This window comes from Chaetodon auriga, chromosome 13, assembly GCF_051107435.1.
Source record: "Chaetodon auriga isolate fChaAug3 chromosome 13, fChaAug3.hap1, whole genome shotgun sequence".
Taxonomy (NCBI): domain Eukaryota; kingdom Metazoa; phylum Chordata; class Actinopteri; order Chaetodontiformes; family Chaetodontidae; genus Chaetodon; species Chaetodon auriga.
In genome coordinates this window covers 8,654,037-8,681,524 of record NC_135086.1, presented here as the reverse complement: position 1 = coordinate 8,681,524, position 27,488 = coordinate 8,654,037, and the positions used below count along the sequence as shown (strand labels likewise).

At 38.9% G+C, this 27,488-nt stretch overlaps 7 protein-coding genes across 7 annotated transcripts; 5 read left to right on the top strand and 2 right to left on the bottom strand.

Annotated features, from left to right (window-relative positions):
* Positions 1-936, bottom strand: LOC143330629 (olfactory receptor 7G1-like). The gene has a single exon (XM_076747331.1). It carries the CDS (start codon positions 925-927, stop codon positions 1-3), a length of 927 nt encoding a protein of 308 aa, XP_076603446.1. The 5' UTR covers positions 928-936.
* A 3,599-nt stretch (positions 937-4,535) lies between these two features.
* On the bottom strand, positions 4,536-5,462 carry LOC143330482 (olfactory receptor 7G1-like). The gene has a single exon (XM_076747110.1). It carries the CDS (start codon positions 5,460-5,462, stop codon positions 4,536-4,538), a length of 927 nt encoding a protein of 308 aa, XP_076603225.1.
* Positions 5,463-9,945: 4,483 nt separating this feature from the next.
* On the top strand, positions 9,946-10,896 carry LOC143330808 (olfactory receptor 10J5-like). Its single transcript, XM_076747568.1, has one exon. It carries the CDS (start codon positions 9,946-9,948, stop codon positions 10,894-10,896), a length of 951 nt encoding a protein of 316 aa, XP_076603683.1.
* A 4,499-nt stretch (positions 10,897-15,395) lies between these two features.
* LOC143330807 (olfactory receptor 4B13-like) lies at positions 15,396-16,328 on the top strand. Its single transcript, XM_076747567.1, has one exon. It carries the CDS (start codon positions 15,396-15,398, stop codon positions 16,326-16,328), a length of 933 nt encoding a protein of 310 aa, XP_076603682.1.
* Positions 16,329-17,912: 1,584 nt separating this feature from the next.
* On the top strand, positions 17,913-18,890 carry LOC143330806 (olfactory receptor 4B13-like). The gene has a single exon (XM_076747566.1). The coding sequence runs from the start codon at positions 17,913-17,915 to the stop codon at positions 18,888-18,890; it is 978 nt and encodes a 325-aa protein (XP_076603681.1).
* Positions 18,891-21,496: 2,606 nt separating this feature from the next.
* LOC143330804 (olfactory receptor 4B13-like) lies at positions 21,497-24,670 on the top strand. Its single transcript, XM_076747565.1, has 3 exons — positions 21,497-22,433; positions 23,491-23,675; positions 24,434-24,670. The coding sequence occupies exons 1-3, from the start codon at positions 21,497-21,499 to the stop codon at positions 24,668-24,670; spliced, it is 1,359 nt and encodes a 452-aa protein (XP_076603680.1).
* Positions 24,671-25,611: 941 nt separating this feature from the next.
* LOC143330830 (olfactory receptor 6N1-like) lies at positions 25,612-26,529 on the top strand. Its single transcript, XM_076747589.1, has one exon. The coding sequence runs from the start codon at positions 25,612-25,614 to the stop codon at positions 26,527-26,529; it is 918 nt and encodes a 305-aa protein (XP_076603704.1).
* Positions 26,530-27,488: the final 959 nt, after the last annotated feature.

The window sequence follows — 27,488 nt, the reverse complement described above, 5'->3', positions numbered from 1 at the left end:
TTATTTTTGATCAAACAGAAATCTTTTACATGATTGTCTTATTTTTGGTAGGTTAAATCCATACATGAAAGGAGTGATCATTGGTTGGAAAATCAGCAGATACACAGATAAAAGAATGCGTATTTTATCCGGTACATGAGATACATCAAATCTGGAATCAACAAAGTGAAAAATGCAGCCGACAAACAAATTTGACACAGAGACAATCTGAGGTGCACAGGTGGAGATGGCTTTTTCCTTGTTATCTTTGGAGGTATTCAAACAAATGGCCAAAATCTTCATGTAAGAGACTGAAATGAGACTAAATGGGATAACAATAGCCACAAAGGCAAAAAACAGGTCAGATATGTTGTTAAGTATTGAAACAGAACACGAAAGTTTAATTATTAAGTGGTGGTCACAAAACACTTTGTCAATGACATTTCCACAAAATTTCAAATGGATGGCAAATGAAAATGAGAATATAAAATTCATAAATGAACACATCCACACAAGCAGGATGATCACTCCTACTCTCCCTGTGTTCATGATGAAACTGTAGTGTAAAGGATTACAGATTGCGACATATCTGTCATAAGCCATGGCTGCTAAACTGCAAAACTCAAGAGAAGCACACATGTAGATATAACACATCTGCAGAAAACACCATGGCAGGGTCACTTCATGGGTATCTGAAAACATCTGTGAGAGCAGAAGAGGATACAGTGACGTGCTGCCACCAATTTCATTCACAAATAAATTACAGAGTAATATATACATGGGCTCATGTAACCTTTTGTCCACATATATGACCACAATAAGAACTGTGTTGGCCACACATATGGAGAGGTACCATAACAGCATTATGGTGAAATAAAGGTATTTCAACTCTCCAATATTGCCATAGGCTGCCAGCACAAAAGACACAACCTCAGTTGAGTTCTCCATTTCTATCTTGTGTAATGTGGGTGCCACACGGTGAAACACAGAGGTTAACAGCCAAGCTGACTCAGTTACAGTGTTGTCTGTTATACTTTTGAATAATGCCTCAGATAAATATTGTACCTGCAAGTTTTCTAATAATCCTGGAGTTTGGCAAGCAAATACATTGAGATTTGGCTGTGATTAGAAAAAATCCATAATTTAAAAGAACTGAACAGAAAGAACACAGAGAATCACAAAGAAACTTCCAACTCTCAAATCTCATCCCTTTCCACCAGTGTGCAACAGCACAACAATGTGTGTCACCACACCGGACAAAATAACAAAGGTAAATCAATTATGGTCATAAAGGAATATAAAATCACTTAGTCAGACAACTGCTGAAATGCTTTTTTAAAAATATAAAGAATAGCTGTTTTTTTTTTTTTTGTTTTTGAAGTCCATGTGAGAAGCATCTTCAGTTACCTGTGGAAAAATGTCAGGATGTAGATATCAGCAATTGGAACAGCACCAGGCACACAGCATATAAACATAAATACAGTCACATTTTACATATATATGCATGATGCACAATCACTGGCATTTCACAAATATAAAGACCTCCAAGTGGCTGCTGCTAGTATCCCAGCTTAACAAGACAAAAGCCTCTGCTGACCTTTATATAGTTCTTGAAGGAGGTGGGTTGGGCTGCACTTTTCAAGATTCAAGATTTCTCTATTGCTAATTCTCAATTATACAAGTAACAGAGAGTGTAAAATCCTTCGGTTTTGGCTCCTTGACATTGCAGCAGTCACAATAAACAATAAGTATATTAAAGTGTTTCTTTAAAGTATAATAAAACAGATGTACAGCAATATAAAATTTGCTCACTATGGGCAATGGGACGCCAGTCATTTAAGCATGTTACCTTGCTATCTTCAGCACTGGGACAATGGTGGATGACTTGAAGCAGGAAGGGACCACGCACATGGAAAAGGAGAGGTTGATAGCTCTGTGAAGGTCATAGCAGGCTTGTTTTCCCTCCACTTTGTATCCGAAGGTGAAGGCAGTGTCTCATGCAATGAGAGCGGCCGTACCTTGCTGTTGATCCATGGTTTCTGGTTTGGATACAACCGGACTATTTCTGTGGGCACAGCATCCTCGATCGACTTCTGGATGATCAAAACAGTGTTGTAATGCAGTGTTGGACTGGTCAGACCAGTCCTCATGTTGGGCACTGCTTGTTTCAGCTTCTGCATATTGGCAGGCAGGAGCAGGATGGTGGAGTGATAAGAGATAAAATATAACTTAATTGATCCCATGCCAGGGAAATTAAGATCTTACAGACAGCAATAATTGCAAGAATAAAACAAATCTGATTTGCCAAATGGTGGGCAGTGGAAGGGTTTGAAGGCATTCCTGAGAGGAGTGTATCAGTGGTCAGGTAAACTATGTTCCCGTGTCTTTATATCAATGTGTTGAAAGTAGTTTGGTGATACTTTCCTCACAGACACTTTGTTGAAGTCCCCAACAACAATGAAAGCGGCCTCTTGGTGCCTGTTTCTGTACTGCTGATTGTCCAATACAGTTCCTTCAGTGCCTGGTCCATGTTGGCTTGTGGCGGGATGAACACAAGTATCACATCAATAACCACGAACTCAGGAGGTTTCTTTAGGAAACAAAACATTGTGTTTTTGTTATGGATATGAACTTATCTTTGGTGAATATTTTGTTCTCTGTTTTACTGTTAGCCAAGTATCCAGAGGATTGTTTTCAGCCCATTACAGGTTTCTTCAGATGCCACAGCATTTCAGTGTAATGTGTGTCAATGCAAAGGAGGAAAAGACAGTTGAAAAACTGAAAATATGATAAAGGTTTGACAGATGAGGGAATGAAGGTGAGAACTTCAAATCTGTAGTTCACCAGTCATGGGGTCAACACACCCCCAAAGCTGCCTGAAATAACACATTCCAACCTCCACATACAACCTCCACAGAAGCTCCAGGTGGACCAGCATCAGACTTCAGCCTACCTGCCGCCAGATTGGACAGAGAGTGTCAATGTAGTCAGAAGATCTTCCTCTCAGAGTTGAGTCCTGTAAGTTGGTTGTCAAATTTGTGGGCCTTTCAATATACTGAAAATCATTAACTTTTCTGCAGGGTGGCTGCATCTTCCCTGTTCTCTTCGGGTCACCCCCTCTTTCCACATCTCCAAGATCAAGTTGAGGTCCACCAGGTCCTTTTCCTATGCTTCTTCTCTGCCACCTCTTTGTCTGGGACTTTTGATGCCTCCACAGTCAGACATTTACTGGATGTCTGCTGCAAGGACAAAGGCCTGCAGTTCCTGGTGGACAACAAGGGGTACCATCTGGAAGAATGCTGTTGCAGAGGTCCTTCCAGGTCTTTACTGGAGCCTTCATTGCTGACTTCCATTGGCATCAGCCTGATGGACCCAGAAGTGAAGTCTGAAGCTGTCCCAAGGAAAGAAGTCCTGTCATACTGGTTGATGGTTGTCTTACTGTCTTCCAGATGCATACAAGGTCCCCACCAGCCTCATAGGCTGACAGCTGAGCCTTTGCCGCTGTCTGCTATCAGCAATCACCAAGCCCTGCTCAATTAGCTTGTCAGCCAGTGGGAGCATATCAGTCCCTTTTCTCATTCAGCCTGTGCTTTGCTGTATTTTATATTTTTTGCTCTGTTTTGGTTCCTGTCCGTTCCTGACCACTTAATGATATGAATGATCTGATACTACCTTGTGTCCAGTCTGTTTCTGAGTTTGGGTCCTCATTCTCTGCCAGACTTATAGGACAGTTAAGCCATCCATGGACATAGCAGAAGCAGAGCACCTACATTTTGCCTTATCTCACCAAAGAGATTCCATCAGACGTTCAACCTGATGTTACTGGACGTCATTAAAGGTAGCTGAACCCTGACTGTTGCAGTTTAGTTATTCTAAACTGATGACTGGGCTACAGCCATCAAGGAGTAACAGTCGGCGGTCTGTAACAGCTGCTCTTGCTTCTCAGAGGAGGTGAAGAAATTCTTCAGCCATCCAGTAACTGGAAAAGAGGCTGTTGCAACAGGGAGTGGTTGAAACAGCGAGGCTGCAATTTCCACCTCCCTTAATCTGATATCTGAAGCCATAAAGGATGAGTTTGCCTTCTGGGAACTCGCTTACTGCTTACTTACTGCTACATTAGTTAGCTTCTTTTTATAATTTTGCCACACAATCTTTTTTGCATTGGCATTAAAAAAATGCTTTAGTAGGTAGTACTGTAGTTTAAAGATAGCCGGTGACGTTTCTGAGCATTTTTAGCTATGTTTGAGATTGTCTGGGTCAGTGTCATTTCCGGCAATAGCAGTTAGCTGTAACATGTTGTTTTGTATGGCAGAGGGCAGAATAATACCTTTAGTTTTACTGGAAGCTGATCATCCCAGGAAGAAAGGAGAAATTAGCGGTTGCATATCAGTAATGCAGTCAATAACTTTCTCTACAACTTCATATAAACATAGGACATGCACAGCATTCTAGATTATTTATTATCATACATTTATGCATAAAGACTTTAAACCACACTCTGGAGACAGAGTGTTATTCTCCCATAGAACAGAGATACTCCTCCTTGCTCTAAACATTTATTTTTGATCAAACAGAAGTCTTTTACATGATCGTCTTATCTTCGTTTGGTTTAATCCATACATAAAGGGGGTGATCATTGGTTGGCAAATCAGTAGATACACAGATAAAAGAATGCGTATTTTATCCGGTACATGAGATACATCAAATCTGGAATCAACAAAGTGAAAAATGCAGCCAACAAACATGTTTGATAATGAGATAATCTGAGGTGCACAGGTGGAGATGGCTTTTTCCTTGTTTTCTTTGGAAGTATTCAAACAAACAGCCAAAATCTTCATGTAAGAGACTGAAATGAGACTAAATGGGATAACCATAGTCACAAAGGCAAAAACCAGGTCAGATATGTTGTTAAGTATTGAAACAGAACACGAAAGTTTAATTATTAAGTGGTGGTCACAAAACACTTTGTCAATGACATTTCCACAGAATTTCAAATGAATGACGAATGAAAACGAGAATATAAAATTCATAAATGAATACACCCATACAAGCAGAATGATCACTCCTACTCTCCCTGCGTTCATGATGACCCTGTAGTGTAAAGGATTACAGATTGCGACATATCTGTCATAAGCCATGGCTGCTAAACTGCAAAACTCAACAGAACCGCACGTGTAGATATAACACATCTGCAGAAAACACCATGGCAGGGTCACTTCATGGGTATCTGAAAACATCTGCGAGAGCAAAAGAGGATACAGTGACGTGCTGCCACCAATTTCATTCACAAATAAATTACAGAGTAATATATACATGGGCTCATGCAACCTTTTGTCCACATATATGACCACAATAAGAACTGTGTTGGCCACACATATGGAGAGGTACCATAACAGCATTATGGTGAAATACAGGTATTTCAACTCTCCAATATTGCCATAGGCTGCCAGCACAAAAGACACAACCTCAGTTGAGTTCTCCATTTCTGTCTTGTGTAATGTGGGTGCCACACAGTGAAACACAGAGGTTAACAGCCAAGCTGACTCAGTTACAGTGTTGTCTGTTATACTTTTGAATAATGCCTCAGACAAATATTGTAGCTGCAAGTTTTCTAAGTTTGCAAAAATCCTGGTGAAAGGCATGCACTGAGAGACTTTCCTTGTTGGTTTTGAGAAATTTTACAGAAACAAAGAATCAAAAAGAATCAGTTTGAGTTCTAGTTATTTTCCTGGTAACAAAGCAAAATCTCTAAACACTGATCTCTGCATACCAGTGTGTAACAGCACAACACTGGACAAAATAACAAAGGTATATGAATTATGGTCATAGAGGAATATATCACTTTGATGGTTAATGTATTACAATCCAGACAACTGTTCAAGTGTTTTTAAAAACTCTAAAAAATGGTTCAGATTTCTTCTTCTCAGCACATTTTGGAGGTGTCTCTTCAGTCACCTGTGATAAAATGTCAGGATGTAGACATTAGCAATCAAAGAACAACATTAAGCAAACAGTATATCAACATAAATGAAAATCACTGACATCTCACAGATATGAAGGTCTTCAGGTGGCTGGTGCTGCCATCCCAACTGAACAACAGCCTCCACTGAACTTTATACAGTTCTTGAAGAAGGAGGTGGGTTGGGCTGAGCCAGAGAGCTAAGATGTTGACACAAGCCGAAAAACTTTTCTTTAACCTTCTTTACCTTTCATTAACTCTCATCAACTTTCATCAACTCCAAAAACATTGGAGCATGTGTCATGAATTTTCATCAAATTTGATGATGTAGCATAAAAAAACCCAAATAACCAAACTATAATAAACTCTTCATTGTGAGTTCCAGGGCTTTGCATTGTGGGATACGGTAGACGAGACAGACTGGTCCACTGCATGCTGGACATTTTTGGAGAATCAGTACGATGTGGGTATTTTTGGCGTATTGTATGGTACCTTTTGTGCACATCAGCAAAGGGCCACATGTCAGGATCAAACCTATAGCAACACAGCCCTAACACATGGATTGCATGCTCTACCAGGTGAGCTACCGGGCACCCCAAGCAAACTAAGGTTAAAGGGTTAAAGGAAGTTAAAGTCATTATGATGTGGGAAAGGACATCTGAAACAGCTGAAGATTTGACCAAGTCACACAGAGAGTAAGATAAAATAAGAAATAAATTTATTAATCAGGGAAAATTAGGGTGTTACAGACAGCAAGCAATGGTAGGAGGAATAAAAAAGGAGATGTAGAAGTTGAGGGTGAGAATGAGGATGTTGGACAAAGGACAAAGATGTTGAGGTATTTCAGTTTTCTTGGCAAGTTTAAGGTTAAGAGATACAGTTAAGTTATCTAAAGAGTATGATACATCAAATATACCCTAGGACTTAAAAGAGAAAGAATCATGTCATTAAAAAGGTTTATGTGGATCTCATGGATCTCTTAAAAAAAGCATGACACACAGTCTGTGTGTCCTGGACCACAAGGTCTCCAGGCGGAGGCCATGGAAACAGAATGCAATGATTTGCAAACAAACTATGTTTACAGACAATGTAGCCCATGATCTAATATCCTTTACAGCAGGCCTTCTCAAAGTCTGGGTTATATATGGCAAGTCAATCCGGACCCAGCTCATATCGTCATCTGGAGGCCAGCAGGTCACATCCACATTCCCATCTGGCCAGCAGAATATTACTGAATTCAATGTGTGCATCGAGTGCTGCTCACCAGTGGAAGAGGCCCCATCCATCCTGAGACTGACTGTCGAGCAGCTTGCTCGTCACTGACCCAAAAAGTTTGTATTTCATTGTTCAGCTGCTCTACAGAAAGTCACAGGGAATCACAAAGCTTGTCTATTAGATGCAACTGTTCAACTGTTGTATTGAGTCTCAAACTGGGTACTTTTGTTTGCTTCCTGGGATCCTGAAGAGTTTTTTTTTTTTTTTTATTGAGACAAGGACTCATTCAGTGGTAGTTGAAATGTGGGTTTTGTATTGAAAAAGTACATGATTAATAGTTCACCAGTTCTACAGTAAAGGATGCTTTGGCCAACTGTTGTATTGAGTCTGAAAGGAGTTTTTCTGTTGAGATAAGGATTCATCCATTGGTAGTTGAACTGTCGTTTTTAGTTCAGTATCAAATCATCATTATGGATTTTCCATGTTTTTTAGAGGTCTGTTCACACTGAAACAGACTCTTAAAAAGAAAACATTTTTTTGCAAAGTGAAACTGTTAAACAACAACAGGCTAATTAGGCCTAAATACCTATAATTTAAAAAAAAAAAAAAAAAAACGTCCCCCACAGAAAATTTGTGGCCCTTGGACAAATGCAGTTGAGGACCTCTGCCATGCCTCCTGTTAAGAAAAGGTTTCAATACGTTAAAAGTCTAATGTTTTCTATTTTGAAAAAATCTACCATTGATCAATAAATTGTTAGTGATGATTATTATTCAGTGTAGCCTGAGATCTTTCACAGTGTCCCCGTCCCCAAATGCAGCATTCCACAACAGTTGTCTTTGTATTGCTTTCAGTCGAGTATATGTCCAAAACAGGATTAGCAACTTATCACGTTCTGTTTTATGTATGTTTTACACAGTCGTCCCAATGTTTTTGGAATCACGGTTGTAGCTCACACTTGTTTTCTTCTTCTCTCTCATTATTGCCAGGAATTATAATGATAATGCTAATAATATCAAATCAAATCAAACTTTATTTATATAACACTTTTCATACAAATAAAATGCAACACAAAGTGCTTTACAACAGTTAAAAAACATTGTAAAGAAAAAACAGAAAAACAGAGAAAACCCATCCCTCCACCCTCCGTATGTATGTACGTACGTACGTACGTATATACACACACACAACTAAAACCTGATAAGAATGTAAGAAGAATTTGAAGGTCAGTTAAAAGCCTGATTAAAAAGGTGTGTCTTTAACCTTCTTTTAAAAATATCAATAAATAGATGTATATAAGATACACTGTATGGCACCAGGCTCAATAAAGATGCATTTTCTTTATTAAGTACTTTCATTTAAATGTTAATGTGACACACAAATATTATGATTTAAGTTTAATAGTGGCTTGAGACACTGAGGACATCAACCCTGTTGGTTGATGTGCTCAATCCATGCACATGAGATTACCATGTTAATGCTAAGATGATAAAGATTCACTGATGTAAGTTCAATCTATTGTTATGTAATATCACAGAGAGACACAGAAACGCAGAGTAAACACGATGATTAAGCCTCAGGGTCATTAGTCTAGTGTATCCCCAGGACATCAATTTATTGCTGACGTCCTGCTCTGGGACCGACAGTCTCCATTAAGGACAAACACGCAACTTTGTGAACTTCGACACACAAAACTGTGTCACTGACCAACTCCAACCTTTGAGGGAACTGAGAGAACTGAAGAGTCCATAATGGAAGATGCCATCAAATTAGCCATGTCATGCCTGCCAATATTATGTAACCCTACTCTGATGGCAGTAGAGCTGGTCCGTAAGGCAAAGTGCGGACTGTGGAACATGGGCGATTTACCAAAAACAAACTAATAGAGAAGAAATACAGTTTCAGTGCAATAACTCTCTCACCTCTCAAAGTTCTGTTCAACTAGAACCCAAATGCCTCTCAAAGATATGCAACCTCCTATTCTCCTAGGAGAAATGTATTTTGGCCTCAGGCTCTTACTAGATGCAGGGCCATTTGTAGTTAGCGTTGTCAATGGGCAAAAATCCCCAAATAACCTTTCAGCATATTGTAATTCAAGTAGTCTGAGAGAAAACTAGACCTCTGCACCACCCTTTGGTTCTGTTGCTGCAAAAAAGTTCCTCTTTAAAGACTTAAACAATTTACACAGTCCCCATCGGACAAAGTCTTGATTAATACAAATAATACCCGATTTAGACCGAGCATGAGCTCATAGGTAGCGCCCACCACATAAATTCATATGTCCCAAACATCTTGTGTACTGGCACATGAATAGACCTCTTTACTGTCAAAATGGGGCCTGCTCTCCTGCCCTTTTTTTTTTGGCATTGTCACACAAAACCATCCTGGCTAAATATCACAATGTAAGTTACACATACAATATGAGCAGATTTATGAAGAACTGCTATAGAGCTATGTATTATTATTCTAGAAAAAAAGTCTCATATTATGAATAAAAACCTCAGAAAATTGAAAACATATAAAGAAAGTCTGTGTGAAAATGAAACTGTCAATCTACGATCATCAAAAAAGTCACATTTTTGACACTGAAAACTAATGTATGACAGTAAATTGGTCAAAAAACAAGTCTCAAGCCAGCACCTATGGATTTTTTTTACATTTGAACTGCCAGCCAATGGCTCACCGTTAATAAAGAGGAGGGAGTCTCCCCTCAGATGCAGCCCTGATGTCTCCACTTTTTAAACAAGTGCACGGTAAGCACACTGGTAGGACAGATCAGATTAGAGAACACAGAATGAATAATGCATCCAGTATACTTGTATTTTCACTGTCTGGCTTCAGTGCAACAGTCAACTACAGAATAACGCTTTTCTCTCTCACTTTACTATGCTACGGTCTGATTTTGGTGGTAAATGTTTCTCTCATTTCAACCATAATCCTGGATCAAAACCTTCATGAACCCATGTACATTTTCTTGTGTAACCTGTGCATCAATGGACTTTATGGGACTGCAGCCTTTTATCCTAAATTTGTTTTTGATCTTCTGTCTGACGTTCATGTCATATCATATGTGGGATGCTTTCTGCAAGTCTTTGTCATATACTCCTATGCAACTACTGACTTCTCTATTTTAGCTCTCATGGCCTATGACAGATATGTGGCTATTTGTCGACCTCTGGTTTATCACTCTGTGATGTCTGCGCGAAGGACTGCTGTGTTAATCAGTTTGTCCTGGCTTGTTCCTCTGTGCTGTCAGGTTGTAGTTGTAACTTTGACATCTAAATTAACATTATGTGGCACCACAATACAGAAACTTTATTGTGAGAACTGGTCAATTGTTAAAATTGCCTGTAGTTCAACGACGCCAAACAACATTGTTGGATTGATTGTTATTTCCTTCTATTGCAGTCATGTTGTCTTCATTGTGCTTTCTTATGTACGGCTCGTGAACTCAGCTTTAAAGTCAAAAGAGGGCAGGAGAAAGTTCACACAGACATGTGTGCCGCATTTACTGTGTTTGCTTAACGTCACAGCTGCTTTGCTTTTTGACACTATGTACTCGAGGTACGGATCTGCGTCATCTGTGTCACAAAATGTAAAGAATTTCATGGCCATACAGTTTCTCGTTATGCCCCCTCTTCTAAACCCTGTAATTTATGGACTGATCCTGAATAAAATTCAATGCAGAGTCACAGCTTTGTGGATGAAGACAGGTCAGAGATTTAAGTTGAGGCTGAAGGCTTGATTTCTAAAATCAGCATACTGTCCTGTGAGCAAGCAGTTTCAACTCTCCATCTGGAACATCTTATTATCAAACAAGCAAGTTTCAGAGATCGAATGTATGAAGCAATAGATGAAGCTTACAGTATGTGGGAACCTGAAGTATAACAGTACAGTAGATGTATAAGGCTTATTCCAAACAGGAAAGTCACAAATTTTCTGTCTCAAGAGCAGAGCTCAAAGGAAGAAATGTGACTTCAGGCTGGAATAATAGGATGTGTGTTAATCTCTGGCTCATATGGTGTTATACTGTCCTCTCACCAGCCTGAACACTGTCTCTATAGCTGAAAGCTGAGCACTCATATGAGTCAGACAATGCTGTCACGTCAAGCTCATGCGACTATACATCTAAGTCATTCTGCCTCAATTTTTAGTGGCTGATTTATGAAAATGAATGACAATAAAGGCCTAATGCCTGAGACCAGATTTTCCTATTTTTCTTTCTTTTTTTACTGCTGACACTGACAGTAAGAATGTAAAACAAACAGGCTCGTGGGAGATTTTTCAGACTGATGTCAGGTTGATATATTTGTACTAAATAAAATAAATGAAAGAGGGTTGACATCTTAAATCTCATCTGTATTTTATCCAGATACAATATACTTTTTGTTAGTTTTAGTCTCACTTTAGTGAACAATAACTCTAACTTGAAAATTTTTATGTTGCCATCTTTTTGTGTCATTTCCGATGGTTCTAGGTGTTGTCTGCATGCTTGGTTGAAAGGCACAGTTTACTTGTTTCTGCACACAGTCTCCATGTCACTCAACCCACTCTGGAGGCTATACTTTGTGGTGATTTGTATTGTAATGTATTTCTAATATTTGTTACATTCTATAGTGTTACACACTATAGATTTTAAACACTGTACAGAAAACTGTTTGAAGTGTTAGGTTTAGGAAATGATCATGGTAAATTATATCAGCTATGTAATTTTTGGTTTGACACGGGACATGGACAGTGGCCTCCTGGGTGAAAATACATTTCGTATGTGACAGTTATGGTCGCAGTTTGGTTCGATTTAGGCACCAAAACTACTTGGTTGGATTTAAGAAAAGATCATGGTTTAGGCTAAAGTATCAAAGATTCTTCGAGATTTAAATAAAAGTTGAACATAGGCAGGGCATCAGGTATGGGGAAGCTAAAACAGGGGGAGTACTATGAATACAATAAAAAAAGACAGAGGAAAAGTCAATAATTTAACAGCAGAATATACATTTTGATATATATTGATTAAAACACCATCTCTGGGGTGTAAAAGCATGAACTCTAATGTTCTCTCTGAAAGAACATGAGATATGTACATGATGCACAGGCGATGACTATTATGTCATCATTCACCTCCCTGGTAGCTCCCACTTCTGCTTCACTTGAGAAGAACAACCCAGAACATAATAAACCATTTGAGTTTCCCATCTGCAGAATTTCCTTTAGCTGATTTGAGTGACAGAAGAAAATGGAGTTGCATTTAAGATACAAAGTTTTCTTAGATCGAATGAATGAATAAATGAATGAGTATACGCTGGATACGCTTCAGTCTCTCATGACCAACAACTCAACAAGTGTGTGTAAAAAAAATACGTATGAATATCTTTTATCATCTTTACTACATTTTAATATTACAAATGGAAGACGGGGCTTCTGCATCCGTAATCAATGGATATTAAGTGTTTTCATTTTCTTAGCTGTAGCTGACAGTCAGCAAGGTTTTCTGTCATTAATTAAAATTTGCTGTACAAACTTTAATAGTGTCGTCTTAAAACGAGGGCTAGACAAAATAAGTGAAAGCAATCCAACACCACACTACCAACTATTGTGGCCTCAAACGGTTACTTATTACACATTATCACATATCAGAGCTTTTGCATTGGATTACATGGTACCGCACAGGATTCCTGTTACTGTGTCTACCACCTGTACATACAGTACATGTATCTTAAATGGAAAAAGGGAAATTGGGAAGAAAAATTCAACTACAATCTCATATTTGTTAAATTTGATCAGATTAGTCTGTAGTGGAAACTTGAGTTATGACTGTCTTGGGGACCTCTGACCTCTGACATAATCATTAAAAGGTCATACTTTGTGCATCCTAAAAATCCGATTGTTTTGATTTGTGTTTGTGTACCTTCTGCCTCAGAGGGATGAATCACAATGATGAAATACAAATGATGTAATTACTAATGTTCAGACTTGCATATCTCTGCCATATCTGATGAAAGGCTGCTGTCATGGGTATCATTACCGGGACCTCCCTGGTGGGCCTCAGTGGAAAACAATAGGCCTGAGGGAACAGGGCTGGCTACAGCCACCTAATTATGATCCAATGGTCAATGCAGGCTGGCCTCATGGGGTGGTCTGATAAACAAATGCTTTCACACTTTACCGTTGACATCAAAAACTGTCAAAGAGATTCGCTTCAATAATGAATACCTCAGAGGAGACATTGTAAGTGTTGTTTTTAAAGAGTGACATAGAGTACATGGAGTAATTATGGTAGACGTGGTCAACAGGTCATTATCTCCACTCTCCTCTGAGGGTAATTAATAAAACAACACCCCTCAGGAGAGCCAGGCACAAACAGGCTCTCAAGTCAGTATACCTTCAGTCCTACTTACAAACTGAAACCAAAAATACAGTCAATACATTAAACTAAATTAATGTTATATTTTACTTTAATGCAGTTTAATGCAGTATTGATTTTTTAAATTCTTATTATTGGTCCTCATTGGTCTGGCTGGTTAATGAGTGCAACCACAAACCTCATTAACAATCACAAGCAGCACAACTGCACGTATGACCAATAAAATCCATCAGGACACCATAAACAACGGCCTTAAAATGTCCATAGAGCTGATTCAGAACCAAAAACAATATAGATGTTTTTGTGGACAAATATAATAAACAGTTTTGGAGTGTCTCGACATACCATTTCAAAACCATATGTAAAATATTCATTTTCTATGGTATTGATATCCATTTTGATTGAACTTGGACTTATGTAAGGCTTCATGCTGTGATCCCATTGTGTTTTCCAGCAAGTAAGGCTGAAATATATTGAAATATTCAGGTGGAAATAAAAACTTTCTCCTTCATTCTGTTCAAACTTTCATTACTCAATGCCAGTAGTGACACAGTGATACTGACTGCTGGGGATAAGAGTGTGTTAACTTACTTACTAACGTACCTGCTTTCAAGTTACTTTGGATGCAGCTTAGATTGGTGTTCTAGGCTAATTTTGTATGAATGGGAAGGGGTTAGGGGTTAAAGGTTGTGTCGTAGGCTTTCACATTAAAAAAATAACATATTATGGTTCTCATCCGCTGCCCACCTGTATTTGGTTCATTGGAGACCAGTGTACTTGCATTTTTCAAATATTACACCCGATTTCATACATGCACATAATGACAGGAAATGGTAACAGCTAAACCATTTGCAAGTAAAGGTGTGCATCCATTAAATGACCTTGCTTTAGGGGTCCCGTATACCAGTGGTGGCTGGTGTACTATGGTTGTCCTTATTAACAGTGGCATAGCTGATTGGGCATCGTGGGAGTGAGTGTACTGTGGAAGTAGAAGTTGAGAGGGTACGAGGTCAGGTTATCTTCAGGACACTGTCGGTAATGCACAGTAGCCACAGAAATACGCAAAAGCACATCATCATGACAACACTGCAGCCGACTGAAACTGAACCCCCCAAAACTAGTGCACTATATAACGTCATGTTTCCAAATTATTGCAAAAGTCTTGACACAGATTTGAACACTGTGAGTGGGTTTTTCAACATTTAATGTAATTCCAACCAACCATAGACCACCACATATATAATCAAAGCCAGCTAGCTCGCTAGCGCCTTAGCTAGTTAACGCATGAGTCAACAAAGTCGAGCTAGCTCCTCTGAAAATCTGGGTCATTTTGATCCACATTATGAGTTTTGAAATACTAGCCTGGGAACCACGAATATCTGGAAAAAATGTTTTGCCAATATATCTTGTAGATGTAGAGATGTTTCACAGGTTTAGTGAAAATCTTGACCTGCTGGTGGCACTTGAGGAAAATTTAGGGGATCACCAAAGTAAAAAGGAGTAATCCTCTGGGAACCACGACTGTCGCAACTGAGGGCAATTCATCACACAACTGTAGAGATATTTCCATCTGGACCAAAGTGGTGGACAGACTAGGCCAAAAACAAATGACTTCATTAGAAAATTTACATGTATTGTGGGAAAGTCTCCAAATTCCCCACAGGTGAAATAATGTGGTGACGACTACCACGGACAAGATAAAAGACATCAGAAACAACAGCTGTGTGTTATCTCTGTATAGATCTCACCAAAGCCAGCATGCAACCCAGATTAATTTGTTGACAGGTATAATTATTTTCGTCAAAATATTCAATGATGATGGTGATTTTTCTAAAACAGTGATAAGAGGCTGCATAAGGCAGACAAAAATACTCATTCAGAGAATGGAAAACAGCACTCTGTATTTTTACTTCAACCTGACCTCGTTCATGGACATTGGACACTACCGTTATCCAGCTTTCGTCTTTTGTTTCCTGCTCTACAGCTTTATTCTGTCTGCAAACTTTGCCACGATATTGATAATAATACGAGAGAGCACACTACATGAGCCCATGTATATTTTCATTGCATTTTTATCTGCCAACTCTCTGTATGGTTCTACTGGTTTCTTCCCCAGATTCCTCATGGACCTTCTGTCTGATTCTCATTTGATGTCACGTCCAGCTTGTTTCACTCAGATCTATGTTATTTACACATATACATTTTATGAACTGACCTTTCTGAGCATTATGGCATATGATAGATATGTTGCTGTTTGTCATCCATTGCACTATCACAGAAAGATGTCACCTAAAACTGTCTATACATTGGCATTTTTTGCTTGGGTCTGTCCAGCTTGTTACCTTACAGTAAGCATTGTTTTGGTTGCCAGGCTTCCTCTATGTGGGAACAATATACAGAAAGTATACTGCGCCAGCTGGAATATTGTAAAATTATCATGTGTTACCAATGCTGTTAACAATATCATTGCTACATTAGGGGCCATAATTATAGCCTTCCTTCCCTTTGGTTTTATCTTGTACACGTATCTGAGAATTGTGGTTGCTTGTTGGAAAAAGTCATCAGAGGTGAGGGGAAAAGTATTACAGAGTTGTTTTCCACATGTTATTTCATTTGTGGTTTATTCCATCACATCATTTAGTGATACTGCTCTGAACCGACAGAATCTTGATGAGACAAAACCAGCTGTGTCCATACTTTTGTCAACTGAATTTCTTTTCATTCCTCCAGTTCTGAATCCTGTTGTGTACGGCCTTAAATTACCCGAAATTAGAAGACACGTTGTCCAGATATTATGCTTAAAACACAAAACTTAAAGGAATTCCTGTTGAATATTACCAGAGTATGTACTGATCATGTGAATGTTCTGCGTTGTGAATAAACCATGTACAGAGCAAAATGATCAACAAAACCATGAGTGCTGTCTACGTGAAATGATAAAGTGATCAACATTAATTCATATCAATTAAAATGGACTGTAAAGGACAACAAGGTTGAAACTGTGAGCATTTGGAACATTTTCAGCACAACGGATAGATAAGATATCTAAGGACATTTTTATACATTTTCTCTGAAATTTTGTGGTCAATTGGAATTCATGACATGAATCCAAGCTGCCAATGGCTGCTTTTCTTCATAAATTAGCAAACTACAAACTTTTTACAAGCGCTTTTTACATTTTAATGATACATGGTGAATAACCCTTTAGGGCTTAAATGACAATGATAAATGTCCTTAAAGGTGAACATGTCATCAAAAGGTTAGACTATGGCCTGTTTATATAGTTGTTTCTGCAAGCTGGTAAGGTGAGGATAAGTGGTTTCTGAAATACAAGTGTCTGAAAGTTTTAAGTTTAGTTACCTCTGTAAATGTATACACCAAAAGAATATGGATCTTGAATAATGAAGGGAATTACTGAAAGAGGACCGAGAGACTACAGCCATGCTTGGGGCTCTGAGGATGAATTTAGGCACTGTGGTGCTTTGGGCTAGATGCTACCACCAGCATGCTAACATGCTCCCAATGTCAATATTAACATGCTTATGTTAAGCAGGCATAATGTTACAGTTTAGAAGTTTAGCATGCAAACATGTACTAATTAGGACTAAACACAGAGAGAGGCTCAGGTTGACGGGCATTTTTCAAGTTTTGGAGGTATTTGGTCATAAATCAAAGTCCTGGATGAGCTGTATATTTGACCTAAAGATGGTGCTTAATGAAAATTTATTACACCAAGTTATTACGATTCATCCTGAGGGGGGGGGCGTCAACATCTGTACCAAATTTCATTGCAATATGTCCAATAGTTAAGACAGTTCAGTCAATACCACAAAGTCAACCTCACAGTGATGCTTGAGGGAAAGTCAGGGGATCGCCAAAGTCATTAAGATTCATCAACTAAGAACCATGAACGACTGTGCATTTGTACCAATCCATCCAGCAGATGTTGAGATATTTTATTGGTTAAGTAAAAAAAAGTGTGACCTTTCAGTTGGGCTCGAAATAAGTTCAGAGGATCATTAAAGGCAGTCGGATTCATCCTCTGCGAACCATGAATTATCTGTATCAAACGTTTTACCAGTACAAATGTTCCATCAGAAACTTTAACAATGATTGTGGGGAAATTTCCAAATTCTCCAGAGGTGAAATAATATGGTGACGTCAACCAGGTTGGTCAAGATAAAAGATGCTGCACAATTCTCAGAAGTCACAGTTATAGTTTATCTGAGTATAGATCTCACTAGCATCTAATCTAATAGGGATGTTACATTACGACAGGTGTATATATTTTTTTAATGTTTAATGATGCTGTGTGTTGTTTATTTAGACTGCTGATTTTTTTTTTTTAAAACAGTGATAAGAGGCTGCACAAGAGCAGTCAAAAAATACTCATTCAGAGAATGGAAAACAGCACTCTGTATTTTTACTTCAACCTGACCTCGTTCATGGACATTGGACACTACCGTTATCCAGCCTTTGTCTTTTGTTTCCTGCTCTACAGCTTTATTCTGTCTGCAAACTTTGCCATGATATTGATAATAATACGAGAGAGCACACTACATGAGCCCATGTATATTTTCATTGCATTTTTATCTGCCAACTCTCTGTATGGTTCTACTGGTTTCTTCCCCAGATTCCTCATGGACCTTCTGTCTGATTCTCATTTGATGTCACGTCCAGCTTGTTTCACTCAGATCTATGTTATTTACACATATGCTTCTTATGAACTGACCTTTCTGAGCATTATGGCATATGATAGATATGTTGCTGTTTGTCATCCATTGCACTATCACAGAAAGATGTCGCCTAAAACTGTCCATACATTGGCATTTTTTGCTTGGATTTGTCCAGCCTGTAACCTTACAGTGAGCATTATTATGATTGTCAGGCTTCCTCTCTGTGGGAACAATATACAGAAAGTATACTGCGCCAGCTGGAATATTGTAAAATTATCATGTGTTACCAATGCTGTTAACAATATCATTGCTATGCTAGGGGCCATTATTATAGCCTTCCTTCCCTTTGGTTTTATCTTGTACACGTATCTGAGAATTATGGTTGCTTGTTGGAAAAAGTCATCAGAGGTGAGGGGAAAAGTACTACAGAGTTGTTTTCCACATGTTATTTCATTTGTGGTTTATTCCATCACATCATTTAGTGATGCTGCTCTGAGCCGACAGAATCTTGATGAGATAAATCCATTTGTGGCTGTAATTTTGTCATTGGAATTCGTTATTATTCCTCCAGTTCTGAATCCTGTTGTGTACGGCCTTAAATTACCCGAAATTAGAAGACACGCTGTGAAGATATTAAGCATGAAGCACAAAACTAAAAGGAATTCCTGTCAAACACTACCAGAGACTGTACTGATCATGTGAATAAACCATGTACAGGGCAAAACAATCAACAAAATCAAAAGACAAGACAAAGTATCTGGTTTCCTAATCAACTTTCTTACACTACATTTACTCTGGCAGTAAAACCAGACTAAATGTAGTGGCTTTGAAATGTGACTGTAAAATGCTGATAGTTTCCTACATCATAGAATTGAGACTGTGATCAGCATCGATTTCAATCAGTCTGAGGTTTCATGACAAATAAAGAAAAAGGCAAATAAAAATAAAAATGCTCAACCACTCCTGCAGCATAATGCACTTCACTAATGTCCTTTTGTATGCCAGTAATGTGTTGCTGAGTTGCTTCACTGGTTGAAGTGTATTTAACCATGTTGATGAAACTATGAACATTTGGAACATTTGAGCACAACAGGTAGACAGCTGAGAAATGGCCTATGCTGCAACAAGTCGATAAGATATCTGTGGACATTTTAAAACATTTTCTCCTAAATTTTGGGGTCAGTTGGAATTTATGACATGAATCCAAGTTGCTGCTTTTCTTCATAGATTAGCAAACTACAAACTTTTTTATAACCACATGCTTTTTACATTTAAATGACACATGGAAGGGTAATTGTTTAGGCCTTAAAAGACAATGATAAATATCCTTAAAGGTCCCATATTATAAAACTTTTTCATCAAGTTAACATGGTGTATGAGTTCCAGAAAACATGTTTTTGAAGCTGTTTGCTGGAAATAGCTTTTAGGAAAAGATTCTCGCCTCCCTCTTGTAAAAGCGATATTCATAAAGATTCAGGGTCAAAAATTATTATGGTCACCTGGTGTATTTCCTGTTATAAGCCATTGGGTGTCGCTGTCCTGTCACTGAGAGTGCAGGTATTTAGGTAGGTCATCTCACATTGTTGGGTGTGTTTGACCCTGGAAGGGCATATGGCTTTTGACCGCTGTGGCAGCAAACGGGAGAGAGGAACCGTATGATTGATGTTTCTTCATTTGAAGATGTTCAGACTATGTATTCACTGTGCACACAGAAAATAAATGGATTGTATTATGCAGCACAGACGAGACGAGCCGCAGACTCTTTATGGAAACAATACAGCAGACGTAAGGGGTCGGTAGCGCTTCAGCAAATTTACACCACTGTGTCGCATCACTGTTTGTTTTCACAGCATTCTGTAAAGCGAAAGACACTAATTGTTGAAGTTTTTAAAGTGAAATTGTTTCCCATTCTTACTTCACATATGACTTCAGTTGCTCAACAGTCCAGGGGCTCTGTTGTCTATTTTGCATTTCATAATGTGTCACAAATTTTCAATGTGACACAGGTCTGGATTAGAGGCAGGCTAGTCTAGTACCTGCGCTCTTTTACTACGACGTATGCTGCTGTAATGTGTGCAGAATGTGGCTTGGCATTGTCTTGCTGGAATAAGCAGGGATGTCCCTGAAAAAGACGTCTTCTGGATAGTAGCTTATGTTGCTCCATAACCGGTATGTACCTTTAAGTCAGTAGTAATTATGACAGGAACAATGGAAGAAGTCAGGTGACAAAGTATAAAGAGCAAGAAAGTCTCCATGCAGAGGAAGGTGGGGTGGTTGGATGGGTCAAACAAATACAGGACTTTCACTCAGGAGGCCGCTGTTCGTGCCTCGTGTGAAACCAAAAGTCAACACTGACCTATTTAAGTTACATAACATACTTAAGTTACCTGAAACTACGATCGTTTTATAACATTTCCCTGATGAGAACAAAGGTCCAGTATGACTAAGGTCCAATACATCTGTGGCTGGTGTTCTCCAACAGTGATAAATGTACTACTGGGAATGGTCATTTGGGAGCCATTGGAATTTGATTATATTGTGTTGTTTTGGTATAAGTATGTGTTACCCCTTTGACACCCAATCATGATACAATCAGTCATTTTCAATTAACCTGTTCACAGGTGAACAACCAACATTCTTCAACATTACATTTTGTAGGGTTGCAGTTTTTGGGACATTTTACTCCAAATCACACGTCAACCTCATAATTGTGTTTGAGGAAAGGTAAGGGGCCCACCAAACTCTGAGAGACCGATTCTCTGGGAACCATGAATATCTCGAATAAACTTCCATTCAGAAGGCGTTGAGATATTTTACTGGTTGACTGAACAAAATGAGACCTGTTTGTGGGGCTAGAAGTACATTCAGGGGATCATCAAAGTAATTACAAAGTTCACAAAGTTGGATTATTTATCTGGGAACAATGAAAGTTTGTACAACATTTCATGACCATCTCTAGAGCCACTCTACCAGTGAGGCCAAAAACATCAGAAGCAATCATTGTCGGGAAGTTTCCAAATTCTCCAGAGGTGAAATAATGTAGTGACGTCTACCAGCTTGGTCAAGATAAAAGATGCTGCACAATTCTCAGAAGTCACAGTTGTAGTTTATCTGTGTATAGATCTCACTAAAATCTAACTGCAAAATATATCACTAAATATGTTAACAGGTATGTTTTTTAATGTTCAGTGATGTTGCATGTTCAGTTTATTCAGACTGATTTTTAAAACAGTGATCAGAGGCTGCACAAGAGCAGACATAAATACTGACTTTGTCTCTCAACACAGAGACGCCCTTTGATTCAGAGAATGGAAAACAGCACTCTGTATTTTTACTTCAACCTGACCTCGTTCATGGACATTGGACACTACCGTTATCCAGCCTTTGTCTTTTGTTTCCTGCTCTACAGCTTTATTCTGTCTGCAAACTTTGCCATGATATTGATAATAATACGAGAGAGCACACTACATGAGCCCATGTATATTTTCATTGCATTTTTATCTGCCAACTCTCTGTATGGTTCTACTGGTTTCTTCCCCAGATTCCTCATGGACCTTCTGTCTGATTCTCATTTGATGTCACGTCCAGCTTGTTTCACTCAGATCTATGTTATTTACACATATACGTTTTATGAACTGACCTTTCTGAGCATTATGGCATATGATAGATATGTTGCTGTTTGTCATCCATTGCACTATCACAGAAAGATGTCGCCTAAAACTGTCTATACATTGGCATTTTTTGCTTGGGTCTGTCCAGCCTGTAACCTTACAGTTAGTATCAATACGACTGTCAGGCTCCCTCTGTGTGGGAACAGTATACAGAAAGTATACTGTGCCAACTGGAATATTGTAAAAATATCATGTGTTGCCAATCCTGTTAATAATATTGCTGCTACATTAGGGGCCATAATTATAGCCTTCCTTCCCTTTGGTTTTATCTTGTACACGTATCTGAGAATTGTGATTGCTTGTTGGAAAAAGTCATCAGAGGTGAGGGGAAAAGTATTACAGAGTTGTTTTCCACATGTTATTTCATTTGTGATTTATTCCATCACATCATTTAGTGATACTGCCTTGAACCGACAGAATCTTGATGAGATAAATCCAGTTGTGTCCATACTTTTGTCAATTGAATTTCTTATTATTCCTCCAGTTCTGAATCCTGTTGTGTACGGCCTTAAATTACCAGAAATCAGAAGACATGTTGTCCAGATATTATGCTTAAAACACAAAACTAAAAAGAGTTGCTTTAGAAAATTTGAAAATGTCTCTTTACACTTAGTTTGACTATAATATTGTGATATTGGTGCTTCATGACACAATTTTAAACTGAAATGTGTGAACATCAAATCATTGCTTACAACAATAAATTGTTAAATCAAAGTTTTGTTGTCTGTTGAGATTCATGTAAATTGTCACTAGGGTACTAATTGTAATCACCTGTTTTAAATTAAATGTCATATTATACACAAATATTGTGTTTAACTAGTAAGACTCCATCTAGTAAATATATCATTTGATACTTAACTCTTTACCTTCGCCCTTGATCTTGGTCTACAGAATTTCTGGGAAAATAACAGAAATTGATTTTGTAAAAAAGCTGCTTTAGTGATGATAGTAAAGAAGACCTGTGTCAGACTTATACACATGTTTATAGTACATACTGTCCCCTGCTCTCCTGTTCTTTCATGTTTTTACTGCTTAATACTAATATGTCGAGATACACAAGCTGATCTTAGAGACTAAAACCAATATAATTAATTAAAAACTCCCAGATCACAGCGGCAGACTACCGTTCTCAGCCACACACTGATCTGATATTAAGGCTTACCATTGGTTATGGTAGTATGTCATAAAATATCACAAAAAATAATTTTAGAAATAAAATCTACCACATGATTCATTCATTCATATACTATATTGTATTCACTCATCCATCCAAATAATTGAAAGCAGGTGTTCCAATCACTTCCATGGCCACAGGTGTATAAAATGTAGCACCAAGGCATGCAGACTGTTTCTACAAACATTTGTGAAAGAATGGGTCACTCTCAGGAGCTGAGTGAATTCCAGCGTGGTACTGTGATAGAATGCCACCTGTGCAACAAGTCCAGTCGTGAAATTTCCTCGCTCCGAAATATTCCACAGTCGACTGTCAGTGATATTATAACAAAGTGGAAGCGATTGGGAATGACAGCCAGGTAAAATGATGGAGTGGGGTCAGAGGATGCTGAGGTGCATAGTGCACAGAGGTTGCAAACTTTCCGCTACAGACCTCCAAGCTTCATGTGGCCGAGCAGAGTGTCATGGCATGGGTTCCCGTGGCCGAGCAGCTGCATCCAAGCCATACATCACCGAGTGCAATGCAAAGCTTCGGATGCAGTGGTGTAAAGCACGCCACCACTGGACTCTAGAGCAGTGGAGACGCATTCTCTGGAATGACGAATCGCACATCACCATCTGGGGATCTGATGGACAAGTCTGGGTTTGGTGGTTGCCAGGAGAACGGTACTTGTCTGACTGCATTGTGCCAAGTGTAAAGTTTGGTGGAGGGGGGATTATGTTGTGGGGTTGTTTTTCAGGAGCTGGGCTTGGCCCCTTAGTTCCAGTGAAAGAAACTTTGAATGCTTGAGGAAGAGATTGTGAACGATTCCACGCTCCCAACTTTGTGGGAACAGTTTGGGGATGGCCCCTTCCTGTGTGACCTCACAAATGTGCTTCTGGAAGAATGGTCAAAAATTCCCATAAACACACTCCTAAATCTTGTGGAAAGCCTTCCCAGAATAGTTGAAGCTGTTATAGCTGCAAAAGGTGGACCGACGTCATATTAAACCCTCTGGATTAAGAATTGGATGTCACTTAAGTTCATATGCAAGTCAAGGTAGGTAAGGTGGCAATACTTTTGGAAATATAGTGTATTTTGGACTTCAGTGAACAGGGAATCAGCTTTTAAGGCAGTAGGCACCCTTTAGCATAATTTTTCAGCTTGAGGGGCTCTGCGGTAGAGTCAGCAATAATAACCAAGCAATGTGGGTTCTGACGAAGTCGAGAGTGAGAAGGGGTTGGTGGGAGAGCATGTCTGCCTCCTCTTTGGGCTTGTTGTGGTGGCAAAGAATATCAGGAGTGACTTCAACATTATAGCTACAACATGGGTACCACAGTTCTTATTAAGCAGCAGTACGTAAAAGTGACCTTGTGGGCCTGGGATACACAACCTAACTGGCATGACTACCCGACTGTCAGATCAAAGAAGCCTGCCGAACAAGTGAACACCAAACACTGATGTTCATCAAGCAACACACCAACAGATCCTCTGCGGACAAAAACATGTCAGAACTAATCAAGGCTGAGGAGAATCAGGGTAAAAGCCAGGACGAAGAAGATGAGCAGGTACACAAACACCCAATGGAGGTTGATGAATCAACCCCTTCTGATGAAGACCACACTGCAACAGACATCTTACCTGGCCAGGACAGTTAAACCCTGGCTGGTCATAGCAGTGTGAGAGAGGGCTTAATTAAACTAGTCAGAGGCATTTTAGTTCTTCTTATTTCTTTGGTTTTACAAGCCATAACTTTACTGGTTGGGTCAGATTCATAACTCTCATTTGTATCGTTTCAGGCAGCAGGCAGCTGGCTCTGAAAAAACTCATCGTACTGTATCTGTGAGGTACAAGGTCAGTGACTCGTTCACGGTGTGCAAATGGGTTGACAGCTTGTTTCACTTGAAGTGGCCACAAACATTAATTAATGCCATGAAAACTATAGTTTAACTCAAATGGGTTTCTTTTCATAGCTCTCGTCTTTGGTTCTACGGCTTAAGATGACACTATAGTCAATTAAGCCCCAAAGATCTGGAACACACTACCTATAGATATCAGCTCACTAGATATTTTTAAAGGAAAGACCTACACAGCCAGTGGCACCTGTTGGCATACTGTCAGCTTGGTTTACAATATGGACAATATATTTTATCCCAGTGGGTATCTCCTTCCAGTTTTTTTTTTTAATTCATAGGCAGGAAAATATATTGTATGAAACTACTACAATGTGTTTTAGGTAGAAACGTGAAATAATCAAGCTAAAATGATTATGTTACTGTCATAACTCTCCAGACGACATGTCCAGAGTCAGAGAACACAGAAGACTTAACTCCTCCCATTACCTACACGTGTGGTGTGTCCATAGATCCGACCAAAAGCAAAATGTGAAACACCCCTGAAGATCATTCACTCTCGCTTCAGTAAGTATAGTGAAACTACTGTAGGTCTGACCAATACTACATGACATTATGTTCAAACTGCTTAGATTTTCCTTTGCTTTGATGCTCCAAACTGTCAAATCAGATCACTGATTTGTCAGGACAGAAATAAGCGTTTGTCCAACGACAGATTTCTTTGTCACGGATTCATTGAGAGTGGAATGGAAAACAGCACTGTTTCCTTTTACTTCAACCTCACCATGTTTGTGAACATTGGACACTACCGATATCCCACCTTTGCTTTTTGCCTCCTGCTCTACAGTTTTATTATCACTGCTAATCTTGTCATAATACTGGTGACATCTCGAGAACGAACGCTACACGAGCCCATGTATATATTTATTGCTTTGTTATCTGCCAACTCTCTGTATGGTTCTACTGGTTTCTTCCCCAGATTCCTCATGGACCTTCTGTCTGATACTCATTTAATCTCTCATGTGGCTTGTTTCTGTCAGATCTACGTTATTTACACATATGCCTGCAATGAAATGACCATTCTTGGCATTATAGCATATGATAGGTATGTTGCTGTTTGTCATCCTTTGCACTACCACAAAAAAATGACCCCTAAGACAGTCTTAAAGTTGGCAGCGGTGGCTTGGATTTTCCCAGTCATTGGTCTTATAGCGTGCATTTCTTTGTCTGCCAGGCTGCCTTTGTGTGGTAATGAGATCCAAAAAATATTTTGTGCCAACTGGAATGTTGTGAAGTTGTCATGTGTTCCTACTGTTGTGAACAATATTTACGGTTACTTTTTGACCACATCTACAGTTTTCATCCCCCTGTCTTATGTTCTGTACACGTATTTGCGAATTGTACTTGTTTGCTGGAGAAGCTCAGCAGAATTCAAAGGGAAAGTATTACAGAGCTGCCTGCCACATGTTGTTTCATTCGTGATTTATTCCATCACAGGATTCTGCGATATTGCCTTGAGCCGGTATGATATTGAAGACATAAATCCATTTGTGGCAGTAATTTTGTCACTGGAGTTTGTTGTCATTCCTCCTCTTCTGAATCCTCTTGTTTATGGGCTGAAGTTACCAGAAATTAGAAGACACATTTTAAGGACGTTATCATGATATCAAATAATCTCTTAAAATCCATACTGTAAGTCTAAGATTTTATAAACACAGACTGCTTCAAGACATTAGTCAGTTAGTTATGAACAGTGTGTTAATCCTAAAGAAAAGATCTGATTTTAATTAACTCTCTCGATAAATGTGAAGGACTACAGAGATCAGTTTTAAGCAGAGTGACTGTGACAATGTTATGGCCACATGTTGCAATTGCAGACTACAGTCTGTGTTTTGGACATAAATTACTGTTTGTTAATTCACCATGAAGTGCATGAAGTGACGATGGGATAAACTGAACACAATATTTTGCACTTTTGTCACATAAAAATGTTCCCAATCCTTAGAAAGATCCTGGTCAGGCTAAAATAAACAATATGTAAAGGTCAGAATTTATATAAAGTAACAGCTAGTGGAAATCTGCACAGCCTGGTGTAAACTGGGATGGGAGGAGGTAGAGCTGGAGTTTAACCGTCCATCAGCGGCCTCATTTTCACTTCACCTCAGTAGTTTTGATGAATTGTGAAAGCAACACAAGACCTTGGTTTTGTCATATAGCATAATAATTTGCATTTGTTTTCAATTGGTTTACAACCTGTATATTGAGCAATATACCATTTCAGAATTCTTTATCTGCTCTGTTAAAAATAAAAGCAATTCAGTTTTATAAACTGGCTTTCACGAGCACTGTGTGCATAAATTCAATGACTGTATCTTTATTTTATTGTATTCAATGGTGCAAAGAGGGAAAGGCAAAGGTTGGTGATGTTGGGCCTGCTGGCTGAAGGTTAGAAAATGCCATAAAAATCTAATTTACTCACTCTTATACTGACAGACATCAAAACAAGGATACCGCCTCATATTTTCAGTTATCATACATTGAATAGGACTAAAATGAGTGAGTGAGGTCCCTGCAAAAGGTCGAAGGAACATGACAGTGGCAAAACTCCTGCGTGCACATCCAC

What these genes read in the sequence shown, in the direction of transcription:
- LOC143330807 (XM_076747567.1), top strand. Translation starts at nt 15,396, where the DNA reads ATGGAAAACAGCACTCTGTATTTTTACTTCAACCTGACCTCGTTCATG.
- LOC143330629 (XM_076747331.1), bottom strand. Translation starts at nt 927, where the DNA reads ATGGAGAACTCAACTGAGGTTGTGTCTTTTGTGCTGGCAGCCTATGGC.
- LOC143330482 (XM_076747110.1), bottom strand. Translation starts at nt 5,462, where the DNA reads ATGGAGAACTCAACTGAGGTTGTGTCTTTTGTGCTGGCAGCCTATGGC.
- LOC143330804 (XM_076747565.1), top strand. Translation starts at nt 21,497, where the DNA reads ATGGAAAACAGCACTCTGTATTTTTACTTCAACCTGACCTCGTTCATG. An exon ending in AAAACACAAAACTAAAAAGA is followed by an intron (nt 22,434 to 23,490) that starts GTTGCTTTAGAA and finishes GTGGCCGAGCAG; the next exon opens with AGTGTCATGGCATGGGTTCC. An exon ending in GATCTGATGGACAAGTCTGG is followed by an intron (nt 23,676 to 24,433) that starts GTTTGGTGGTTG and finishes CCCGACTGTCAG; the next exon opens with ATCAAAGAAGCCTGCCGAAC.
- LOC143330830 (XM_076747589.1), top strand. Translation starts at nt 25,612, where the DNA reads ATGGAAAACAGCACTGTTTCCTTTTACTTCAACCTCACCATGTTTGTG.
- LOC143330806 (XM_076747566.1), top strand. Translation starts at nt 17,913, where the DNA reads ATGGAAAACAGCACTCTGTATTTTTACTTCAACCTGACCTCGTTCATG.
- LOC143330808 (XM_076747568.1), top strand. Translation starts at nt 9,946, where the DNA reads ATGAATAATGCATCCAGTATACTTGTATTTTCACTGTCTGGCTTCAGT.